At 35.3% G+C, this 13098-nt stretch overlaps 1 protein-coding gene across 1 annotated transcript in view; it reads right to left on the reverse strand.

The window, feature by feature from the left end:
• The window catches only part of LOC128202901 (5'-3' exoribonuclease 1-like), a 44217-nt gene extending 35593 nt beyond the window's left edge, over positions 1–8624 (reverse strand). The window contains exons 1-4 of the mRNA XM_052904072.1: positions 8447–8624; positions 1240–1371; positions 679–779; positions 398–495 (exon numbers count right to left, since the gene is read on the reverse strand). Coding sequence (XP_052760032.1) covers positions 398–495; positions 679–779; positions 1240–1371; positions 8447–8521 — 406 coding nt within the window. The 5' untranslated portion in view covers positions 8522–8624. The remainder of the gene's footprint in view (positions 1–397; positions 496–678; positions 780–1239; positions 1372–8446) is intronic.
• Positions 8625–13098: the final 4474 nt, after the last annotated feature.

The following is a 13098-nucleotide window of genomic DNA, read 5'->3' on the forward strand; positions in this document are numbered from 1 at the left end:
TTGGAAACATGCCTGACTAATGTGTCTAAAATTTAAATTCATGGACAAGCTCAGAAAACATATTAGTATTCATGTTTATGGGCCCCATACATTTACACAAGATGTGATACAGTTTGAGTCGATGCTTGAAAGTACCTAACACCACAATGGACAATGTTATGTTTGTTTTCATGCAATAAGTATCATGAGGAAAATTTCAATAATATTTCAAAATTATCATACACACACTTTGAATTGCTTGATAAGATGGACAATATGGTACAAAACAGTGTCTCACATTTGTGCTCATGGTAAATAATTAGAACACCTTGGGTAGTTGGTCCAGTATCTATTACATAACCGTCTATATTGTACTTGGTTCGTTATGGGATTGACTCCACAAACTATCATGGCCTACCTGGGGTGATGCAGTTAGAATCAAAGCGTTTCTCTGTTGGCAAGACCTCTCCCTTTTCCCGTGCACGTCTCTCAAGTTCCTCAGCTTCCCGCGCAGACCTGATATAATACATGGACAGCTTGGGGTTATTTCAACATTAAACATGTAGCTTATATTAGCATGACCTTGAAATCATCTATGAGCTGTTGTAATACGCTTTATTAAAATTTCAGTTTTAAACATTGATACTTCATATATGCTTAATTATTAATATGCATGATTATGGATATATCCCGTCTTACCTAAATCTGCGTCCCCGTTGCTGGTTCATCTTGGCCCTCGGAGCAACACCGTCCACCGCCATGAAAAACACCTTCTGTGGCTTAATCATCCGGAACAGGAACTAGAAGACACCAGTATAAGTGTGAACCAGTCAAATTTAAAAGAAATGGACACTTAGTCAAAAATAAAAATGCTGTCAGTACAATTGCCCACATTGCTGTAATGTTTGACAATGTAGATAGATACTAGTGGCTAAAAACTCCAAACAATCACATACAGATAACGTCCCTGCTCTAAATGCAATGACTTAAATACCTCTTTTCTTCTTTTTTTTGTTCTTAAAAGGGGCAATACCAAACGGAGTTATGGGTCTTGCTCTATATGTGCATTTTGTCTTGGCACCATGTACACATGTACAATAGGTTAAATCTGAATATTTTTAATGTTTTTTTTAGTAATATTGATGGTAAAAACTTGCTCGCCCATGACCCTGACAACTAAACCAACAGCAAAGTTATCAAAACAATTCAACCTTTATCCTTTGAAAAACACTAGTTAGCTAATAAAAATCAAACACTTACCTCAAGGTAGTACATGATGTCAGAGAAGATTTTCTCCTCAGTGATGCGGAAGTGAGGGTTGTCATCCTCGGGGTGGGAGCAAACGTGAACGATGCCATTCATATCCAGATACAGATTGTCAAACTCAGGAATCTGAAGTGAAGTTCATAGACATTTTTGTACAAAACATGTATGAAAGGCATAACATGGCAACACCATGAGTTGGGATAAGGTCACACTTTAGTTAAATTTTCATTTTTAAATGACTGCACACATTGTTCAGAAATGCATAATTAATGGCAATTAAACGATGATTCCTTTTTTTCACTCCAGAAACTCCCAAAAAAGGTACTGCTTTCTTGTAGAGTCATGTTGCATTCAAAGCAAAACAAAAGCCTGTTATCTCGTATTTGAAAGTTTTTCACTCAAATATATTGAAGTTAAAGTTATTTGAAAAAAGCATTCTCCCTTCAACAGAATACTTATGGAGTATGGACTGGGTACCAACATGTTGTGTAATTTACTTAAAAGTGGAATATTCCAATAATTGGTACCTGGCTAATTTGCCAAACAAAATAGGAAATACATGGGTCCATCATTCTGGTGACGCAATTTTATGTTGCGCAAAAATGAGCTGTAGAAGTCATTTCTGAGCTATTTTTTTTAAAAAACATTTATTAACATATTGATGGACTTGACGAATAAAAGTTAATAATTGTTGTGTTGTCGTGAAGATGAATAAATTCTGGATTAGTAGATAACTGTTTTTATTTGTCAATATTCAGTGTTCCTTTTTTTAACATTTGGACATTCATTATGATCCCCTTTACGCTACAGGAACACTGATTCATACCAATGTAAAATATGCTCTTTGACTGTAACTCCAAAATAACACTTAATTGTTTAATAAGCGAACAAAAGTTACACATATATAAGTAACCAATACCTTTTACTTAAATTACATTAGTTTTCCAGCGTTTTTTGCTGCACTGATACCGAATTTTGTTTGAATTTCGCATACAATGTATATAACATTCCAGTATTGATGACCTGGCATCAGATTCAAGGTTTATTGGCAAATCAGCAAATGCATTTGATCTGTACAAAGACAAAGGTTGTGAGTGGCCTAAATTTCAGTACAGGCAATATTCTATACTCCTTAATTAACAAAATGTTACTTTTTCAAGCAATTTTTATATTAAATCTAAATACACATTTTAATAATAAAACTTATCAGAATAGAAATTTTAGAGTCTAATATAAAAATATTTAGATGTTGTTATACAAATTTGGTGTATGGTTTAAAAATAAAATCATTCCTATAACTACAGACATACAGATATGTGTGTATGATGTATAAACCACTCCATTGTATTAAGAATGGAATAAACAGGATCTCAAACTGTTTGATACTGTTGTTATTACAACTCTTGTGTGCATGTCACATCATTAATGAACATTTATTCAGAGTGTATTTATTATTTTGTGATTTTCTTAGATATTTCCGATATAGCTTAGCATTGGTATTAGGTCATAGTCAAGTGAAATATTCCAATTAGTATGTTATTAGTGACAGAATAAGTACCATATCATTTCCTGCATATAAAGTACGAGCTTTCATGTTTCATAATACAACTTCAAGGGGCCGATGGCATTCAATATCCAAAACTCTACATCTAACAGTACACTTCAGTTTATACATGTATTAAAGCAAAACATTGGAGATAATCATATATTGTTGAACATGTTTTGAATAATTAATTCATTACTTCCATTTGCTTTTTGTATCAAATTTTGCTCTTCAGAGATAAAAACGGGGGAAAAGAAATTAATTTTAGTTTTCTCAAAATAGTGTAAGATTCATATTAAGCATAGCCTGTCTAAAGAACAAACTGATACAGAATTAAAGGTATCTAAACCTAAGACAGAAGAGTCTGCTTGCCCTAATTATCGGATTAATTTTTGTTGTCGCACCAGCAGATGCACTTGATTTATAACATTGAAAAAATTGATTATCATGCAGGCCGCATGGGCACTGCTTACATCATTTTAAGAAAATATTTTAGAAAAAAAATCGTTGTCGCCATAAATTCGCCAAATTTGAAAAGTTGTTGCCACATTTGCAATTTTATCGTAAATGGCGACAATGGTGATTGCCAGCGGGAACCCTGAAAGATGTTTAAAGCAATCAGGACTTGTAATTTGCTGAGTAACATTTAAATTTTATGTAAGTTCTTATATATGTGCTATAAAAGTTCATTAAATAAAATAAGTCATTCATATTTGTAATTTATGTAGCAGTACACTTTAGAAATTGTCATTTCATTTTAATGAATGACCCAAGGGTGTGCCATACACTTTAATAGATTGCATAAGGGTGTAAAATACACTTTAAATAAAAAAGTTATCTGTAGCTCTGTAATTAGCTACAATATTGAAAATGCATTGTGTGGTTTATGCAATTTCATACATGTAATCATTGCATTAGTTGTTTAGTTTGAAGGTTTTTATACAACAATTATTGATTACTATTTCTCTGATCCAATGTTATTTTCTAACCAGCCGAGACACATGGTAACACGGTAGTTGGTTAACCAGCCTAAAGTAAAATGGGATCATATGGTATTTGACTGAACGTTTACATGCAATACAGTCTGCAGTCTGCAGCCGACATATATGATACATTTCAATACATGTGTTAATAAGATAAACTTATGTTTGTGTTTGTTTGGATTGCAGTTGATGGGACTAACATTAGACGAAATAAATAACCATTTATAATTGCGGATAAATTAATGTAACGGTTAATGAAATGTGTATTGAAACCTGCCATATATATATATTTAGCCTGTTTATATGCAAAGCCTATTCATAAAAAGAGCTGTCACAGTATGTGACGAATGCCCCCGAATGTGACATTGACCTACGAACAAGGTCAGTACATGAAAAGTGAATCTTGCCTTAACGTGTCAAATACATATGGCAAGTTATTTTAAATTGCCTCTGAACATAAAAAAATACCACCCATACTTGACAACCTACACTGTTATGTCCTTATATTCAGAATTCCCTTGTCAATAAACACTTAGTGTATCTTTTACCTTAGAGGTAGGGACATGGGTCTTGCACACAACACGTCGTCTTCGTATACATGTAGCAAGTGATTTAAAAATCAGTCCATACAAGGGAAAGTTACAGCCCTGACACGACAACCTATACTCTATGTCCTTATATGCAGCACACCATTGTGAATAAACACTAAGTGTGACCTTGACCTTTGAGGTAGGGACACGGGTCTTGCACGAAACACGTCGTCTTGGTATGTGGAACACATGTGGCAAGTTATTTTAAAATCTGTCCATACAAGGGAAAGTTACAGCCCGGACACGACAACCTATACTCTACGTCCTTATATGCAGCACTCCATTGTGAATAAACACTATATGTGACCTTGATCTTTGAGGAAGGGACACGAATCTTGCACGCGACACGTCGTCTTGGTATGTGGAACACATGTGGCAAGTTATTTTAAAATCTGTCCATACAAGAGAAAATTACAGCCCGGACACGACTCCATGGTGAATAAACAGTAAGTGTGGCCTTGACCTTTGAGGTAGGGACACAGGTTTTGCACGCGACACGTCGTCTTGGTATGTGGAACACATTTGGCAAGTTATTTTAAAATATGTCCGTACAAGGGAAAGTTACAGCCCTGACACGACAACCTATACTCTATGTCCTTATATGCAGCACACCATTGTGAATAAACACTAAGTGTGACCTTGACCTTTGAGGCAGGGACACGGGTCTTGCACGAAACACGTCGTCTTGGTATGTGGAACACATGTGGCAAGTTATTGTAAAATCTGTCCATACAAGGGAAAGTTACAGCCCGGACACGACAACCTATACTCTACGTCCTTATATGCAGCACTCCATTGTGAATAAACACTAAGTGTGACCTTGACCTTTGAGGTAGGGACACAGGTCTTGCATGTGACACGTCGTCTTGGTATGTGGAACACATGTGCCAAGTTATTTTAAAATCTGTCCATACAAGAGAAAGTTACAGCCCGGACACCACAACCTATACTCTATGTCCTTATATGCAGCAATAAACATTAAGTGTGACCTTGACTTTGAGGTAGGGACACAGGTTTTGCACGCAACACGTCGTCTTGGTATGTGGAGCACATTTGGTAAGTTATTTTAAAATATGTGCATACAAGGGAAAGTTACAGCCCGGACACGACAACCTATACTCTATGTCCTTATATGCAGCACTCCATTGTGAATAAACACTATCTGTCCATACAAGGGAAAGTTACAGCCCGGACACGACAACCTATACTCTATGTCCTTATATGCAGCACTCCATTGTGAATAACCACTAAGTGTCACCTTGACCTTTGAGGTAGGGACACGAGTCTTGCACGCCACACGTCGTCTTGGTATGTGGAAAACATGTGGCAAGTTATTTTAAAATATGTCCATACAAGGGAAAGTTACAGAGCCGGACGGACGGTGCGATTTTAATATGCCCACCTTCGGGGGCATAATAAAAAAGTGTAATATGCGATGCTAAACAAGGCCAACAGATCCCTTTAGAGAAAAGCATGCTCAACCCTGAAGGGGTTGACAACTAGTCTTTATATATACATATTCTCCATCCACACGGAAATCAGGTTATTTATTTATTTATTATGCCAATTTGCATATAACCAAGTACACCAACATACTACAAACACACTTCAGCCTACAGCGAAACGTTACACTACTTTCCCTTCCGAGAACACTTGTCCTGAGTCTTGGCCTGGGAAACTCGTGGGTAAGGCAACTCCGGTCTGGCAGTTGTCTTCATCCCATCACTGCCACCATTTGTAACGTGCGATGCCGAACAAGGCCAACAGGTCCCTTCAGAGAAATGCATGCTCAACCCTGAAGGGGTCGACTGGTCTTTATATACACATATTCTCTATCCACATGGAGATCTGGTTATGCCAATTTGCATATAACCAAGTACACCAACATACTACGAACGCACTTCCGCTGTAGTCCGCCTACGGCGGAATGTTATCACAGTAAGATTCATTTAGGAAATGGAAAAAATAACACAGCAAACAATATCCAAAATATTTGTAATTGTATAACCGGTACATAGAAGTTTTCGTCATAACTGGGTTGCCCGAAGCCCGGTACAAGTAAATACTGTTTTGGGCAAGTCAAAATTGCTGGAGATGGTTGCCCGAACGGGCAAGTGCATTTTTACGAAATGTAGATCCCTCTGTTTCCATAATTTCTTCAGCAACAATTCACAAATCCTGATTGAAAGTTATTATTATATTAAAATATTGGCTTTCCTATATTTACGCATGAATTGGTTATTTGGGGCAAGTAAAACTATTTTTGGGGCAAGTGGTTTTCTTATATTACTTGCCCGAAAGGACAAGTGCTGAAAAAAAATTAAGGCAAAGACTGCATAGTCAGCAAAATGTGTCTCCCATGGTCTATTACATGTTTGGACCGATTACAAGCATCTGCCATTAGAACATTTCTGCCAATCAGAAGATATTGATTGTTGGGAGCAGGACTAAGTGAACCGCTTCCCAAGTGTACCATTTCAGGACTAAGTGAACCACTTCCAGGGTTTTTTCTGCCCATTTTTGGAAAAAGACTCTAGACATTTTGGGAAATTTTGCGTCATGAAAATGCTCAAATTGGGAATTTTACAGTTAAAGAAAAAGCTGCCTAGTCTCCTGCGAATTCGGAAATGATTTAATATTTAGTTTATTTTCCCTTTAAAAGACCCAAAAAATATCAATCCTTGGGGTGAAAATATCTATTGCAATAAATCATGACAGATAATATTTCATACTGATCTCTGAATGTAATGAAAATCAATGATTTCCGAGTTCAATTATCAAAAAAACTTTACATCACAGGAGGATGTTGAAAATGATTTTTTTTTTATTGGGATTTTTTTTCTGAAAATTGGGGAAAATATCTTATATTTTGCTTTGGGAATGGGTCCGATAGTCGGACCTGTGGGTACTATAGAAAAAACCCTGACTTCCCAAGTGTACCATTTCAGGACCAAGTGAACCACATAATGTTCATCGTAGCAAAACAAAGCAGATGGTCGCTTTAATATGATGGTTGAGATCCTGTCTCTTTTATTGGGAGTGTCTGCTTGATGTTTGAATGACAAACCAGGTTCGTGTATTACAATTTACTGACTTAGCTGTTTAGGATCGAAAACAGTAAAAAAAATGGGTTGAGTATAAAAGACTGGACCAACCGAACCAATTCCGGACCAACAGCAATTTCCGGACCGGTCTGGAAATCATTTGGAAGTCTTCAGAATTTCGACTGGGTATAAAAGACTGGCCGGACCGCACCGTTTCCGTACCAAATCATAATATTAACAACAAAAAGCAATTAACAAATATAACAGCTTATAACATATTAGTATTAAATATATAATGCACAAGTTAAAAATAATACTTGATAATGTTCGGATAGACACCGTGTGAATAATATACTCATTAAAAAAACATAAAACAGAGAAAAGTTCATCAAACATACCTCAAATTAATCGGGAACCAATAAAAACAAACCTTCTGCTAGAATAAATGTACAAGTCAAACAATAAGCAATAACACTTTTGATGCAAATTACTTTGCCATAATTCGCTGGAACCACTCAGTTAAAATTGGTTATTCTCGTTTGAATTTGTGTCTTTTATACATCATCAAATGTTTATCTGAAACCCATTTTTGATCATTTGTAAATAGTTAACATTAAATGGACAGCAAAACGTTAAAACATTTCGTTTACAAATTGTATTGAAATTATAAATGCATTTCACAATATATTTTCATATTTTAATTTACCTTCCATATCAGACAGTCTTTTATACCCAACTTCTTTTCCGATTCTATACAGACATTTCTATTGATTTCCGTTGGTCAGGCATTGGTCTGGTCCGGCCAGTCTTTTATACCCAACCAAAAAAATGAACAAATTTCAGACTGATTTTTAACCATTTTCTATTCCTGAAACCAGTCCGGCCTGGTCAAAATCATTCTATTTCGGCAATTTGTTGGTTTATCGAAGCCATGGTCACAACGCATTTTGTGTCAATATTTCAGTATTGAATAATGACGCCATAAGCCCATAGGAAAAGGTAAAAGATGACCAAAACAAGTAAAATATGACCAAACCTCACCTGAAACTCTTTTACAACTTCTGACAGACACGGAAATCTCTCCGATATCCATCGGTAAAATTTTGGAACTCCCATTTTCCTTTTAGATCATTAACTTGGGTCTGTACAATTCACGTACGAAGGAAAAAATACGATGCAAGTTTCTATTTTCGTTGTGCAAGATTGAAAACTATATCAGTGAAAAACACTACACCGAACCATTACATAGGCTACACACAACTGATACTAGTGCGATGCTAAAGCCCGGAATCCGGTATCGTCCGGTATACAGTATCATTTTCCGATACCGGATCATATTGACACCAAAATTGGGTGATAACGGGTAATCATCAGATGCTAATTAAGGATCAAAATTCGACTTTTTGCATTATATTGGGGTATGGTATGCAATGGGGCTGTTAAAATTTGTGGAGTCCGAAGGCATAATTTTGATCAGCGCCATTGCATACCATACCCCCAATAAAATGCAAAATGTCGAATTTTAATACTTATATTTACATTTATTTTAATGTACATTTCTGCTAAAATATATAGATTATTCAAGAGCATTTTCTCTATTTTTTTTCTTTCTCTCGTTGTTCTCAGCGGTGGGTAAATTAATTAGAACAGCTACAGTAACCTTACTCTAAAAAAAAATGAATGCGCCGAAAAAATAGTTCCTTATTCATGGGTTTAATTTCTTTATTTTCAAGGAAAAGTATATTTTAGCAACGTATTATAACTGTATAACAGCTAGAAAAACAACAACAACTGGAGTTATGAAAACTAAAAGAAGAAAACAACAAACATATCGCCACCTACAAAGTTCTCAGAACCTGACCAGGCTGGAACCATTTTTGCCATTTAGGGGACGCTATACCCTACAAGATGCACTCGTCGGGGTGTCTGGGATGTTATTTGGTAACCGGTTTCTAGCGCGTCAAAGTATGCCCAAATTCGCGACATTTCGTACTTTAAACGCGCTCCCATATAGCTCGTAAGGGGGATGGGAGTAATCTCGAAGATATCTCCGGAACCAAAAATGATAGGAGGTTGGTACTGGTATTGAAATTTAGGTCTCTTAATTCCCTGCGTCATTGCGTCACCGTTTTCATTCGCATACAATGCTATTTTATACGCTAAAATGCCGCAAAAAATGCCTTAATATGGGGTAGGCAATCTCGAAGATATCTCAGCATCCCTGCACCTGACTAGGCTGGGACCAATTTTGCCATTTAGGGGGCGCTATACCCTACAAGATGCACTCATCGGGGTGTTCGGGATGTTATTTGGTCACCAGTTTCTAGCGCGTCAAATTACAAGTTGTGTCAGTACCACTTGGCAGATATCATTTCGTGATGAAATATAATAATAATAATAATAATAATAACTTTATTTAAAGAAGGTAACACATTAAGACATAGGCATCATATTATAAACAAACATAACACACGACTTATTTACAATGTGGCCTTCTGAAAGAACATACACACGCACACACACATAAATGCTTAGAATGAAAACGTAAGCATAAATTTATGTTATTTCAAAAGGGTACGTACTAAAATGTTATACGAAAACATAAAGAAACATGAATATAATACATTAATTATAAGATCAATGCCGAACAATACATCAATTTGTACCTAAAGGTTAACAAATCGTATCATTAAAATTTATTAACTGAGTAAGTAGGACAGTCACACATGTATTTAACACCTTAATCGAGATATATATAATGTAAAAACAATAGTCATGGAATTATGCGTACAATTCTTACAACGGTTTTTGCAATTGATGATGTAAAAAGAACTTCTTGCAGCAGGCTTTAAATGTATTTTCCGTGTTCGATTTACGTATTCGTTCTGGTAAAGAGTTCCAAACTGACCCGCTGTAGCATGCAAACGAGTGTTTCTTGTATTGAGTTTTATGTCGAATGTGGGCAATGTCTTGTCGCGTAGAAGATCGTAATCCATATCTTGTATTGTTTGATAACTTTATAATGTCTCTTATATAACTCGGTGTAAGATTGTTAATAGATTTATATACCATAACAGCCGTTTGATATTTGCAACGGTATTCAAATTGAAGCCATTCTAATTGTTTAAATAATTCATGCGATGGCGTTCTAATAGGCTTAAAGAGAATAATTTTAGCAGCTCTTTTTTGAAGCATGGTTATTCGTTTCGTATGCGTTTGCTTGCTTTTCCCCCAAACACTACAACAATAGTCAAACATAGGAAGTATATACGATTTATAAAACAAATGTCTCATTTGATCCGTTAAAAAGTAATTAAGTCTTTTTAAAAGAGCTATCTTTGCAGTTACTTTCTTGCAGACAAAGTCAACTTGCAGGTTCCATGACAATGATGAATCAATAACAATTCCAAGCAATTTCTTCGAAGTTACATATTGAGTTATCTTTACTATTTGTTTAAAAAAAAATACCAACTCACTTTGGTTTTCCTTCCCCCAACCATACAATATCAAGGCACATAAATATAAACACTATTTTGTGCCAGTTTATTGAAACATATATGGTATATCATTGACCGGCTAGGCACGAATGTGTAAGAGGACCGCGTCGTTAACAAATTTCATGCAGCTAGTTGGTCGTTGGAACCAATATAGAACAGAACATCACTGACGAGAAATAATACGTGCTCATATATGTAAGGCGATCGGCGAAACAATACATGGAACGAAAGAAATTTAGTATTTAAGAACACAATATGTTATATTGTAACGAATACATTAATTTGATTTTAAAGAAAATGAATCTTAATTAAACCTTGAGATGTCAATACTTGTTTATACTTGCTTTTTTATTATTTCATTAGCTGTATATACAAATACAGAGAGGTTTTTAACTATGTCAACATTCTTTGACATGAAAAGCTTAATGGTTTTAAATATGCGTGGATTTCTACAATAATTTCTGGGCAGGTATCTTTGTCCAGTTTCGAAATACAAATTACATTCAAAAAGGAAGTGAAACTCATCTTCTAAAATGTTGAATGATGCACAAGTCTTATCAACAAGTCAATAACTGTATTATTCCATCTCCCAGTTTCCATGATTCTAAGCCTATGCGAGGATAATCTGAATTTGCTGATAGCGTTCGTTTACCTTTCAATATAATATATATATATATATATATATATATATATATATATATATATATATATATATATATATATATATATATATATATATATATATATATATATATACATATGATAACACATTTTAACATCCTCGGCACCCCAACGTATCATATCTTATATCATCTGGGGTGCCGAGGATGCATTTTAAATACAATTGGGAATTATTTTGGAAAATATTCTGATACAATAAGGCCCTAAAACTCATTAAGTCTACCATGAACAATTTTGACAAAGTTATCTGTCTTTGTTTAAAATGTATAAAAAATTAAGGGACTTTGTGATAACCAAACATGATAGAATCCCAATGAACGTAGAACAAAGTTTACTTGTTTAGCCCAGTTATGTTTTACAGGACTAATTTCAATATATTCTAACATAAGTTTATATGCATGTATTGTGTTCCGGCGAACAAATTTCTTTACACCGTACTTAATCATATCTAATGTACTTAACGTCGTAAGATCTACTCTTCCCGTCTCTGATAGGATAAAGTCGTTTTGTGTACAAGTTTTTACTGAAAGCATATTTTTGATAAATTGGGTATGTATTCGTTCTATATATATTCTTTTCATGGAGCCCCATACTTTAAACCCATACACCAAAACTGGCTTGATATCTTTTAAACAGTTCAATTTTATGATCAGGAGTAATACTGGATTTTTTTTTGAATATTGTATTGTTCACTTTGAGCTTGACCAGCTAGTGGTTTGTGGCCTGCATAAAAGATCCTCACTCAAAATCTGTATGTAAAACTTGAAATCAGTGCAAACTTGCATATACACACATCATAGTCACTGCAACCTGGCATATATACACACACAACATAGTCAGTACAATAGTGCATAAATACACAGCAAATTCAGTGCATACTTGCATATACACACATCATAGGCACTGCAACCTGGCATATACACACAACATAGTCAGTACAATAGTGCATAAATACACAGCAAATTCAGTGCAGACTTGCATATACACACATCTTAGGCAGTGCAAGCTGGTATATACACACAACATAGTCAGTACAATAGTGCATAAATACACAGCAAATTCAGTGCAAACTTGCATATACACACATCATAGGCAGTGCAAGCTGGCATATATACACACACAACATAGTCAGTACAATAGTGCATAAATACACAGCAAATTCAGTGTAGACTTGCATATACACACATCATAGGCACTGCAACCTGGCATATATACACACACAACATAGTCAGTACAATAGTGCATAAATACACAGCAAATTCAGTGCAGACTTGCATATATACACATCATAGGCAGTGCAAGCTGGCATATACACACAACATAGTCAGTACAATAGTGCATAAATACACAGCAAATTCAGTGCAGACTTGCATATACACACCTCATAGGCAGTGCAAGCTGGCATATACACACAACATAGTCAGTACAATAGTGCATAAATACACAGCAAATTCAGTGCAGACTTGCATATACACACATCATAGGCAGTGCAAGCTGGCATATACACACAACATA

This window comes from Mya arenaria, chromosome 9 (assembly GCF_026914265.1).
Source record: "Mya arenaria isolate MELC-2E11 chromosome 9, ASM2691426v1".
Classification (NCBI taxonomy): Eukaryota; Metazoa; Mollusca; class Bivalvia; order Myida; family Myidae; genus Mya; species Mya arenaria.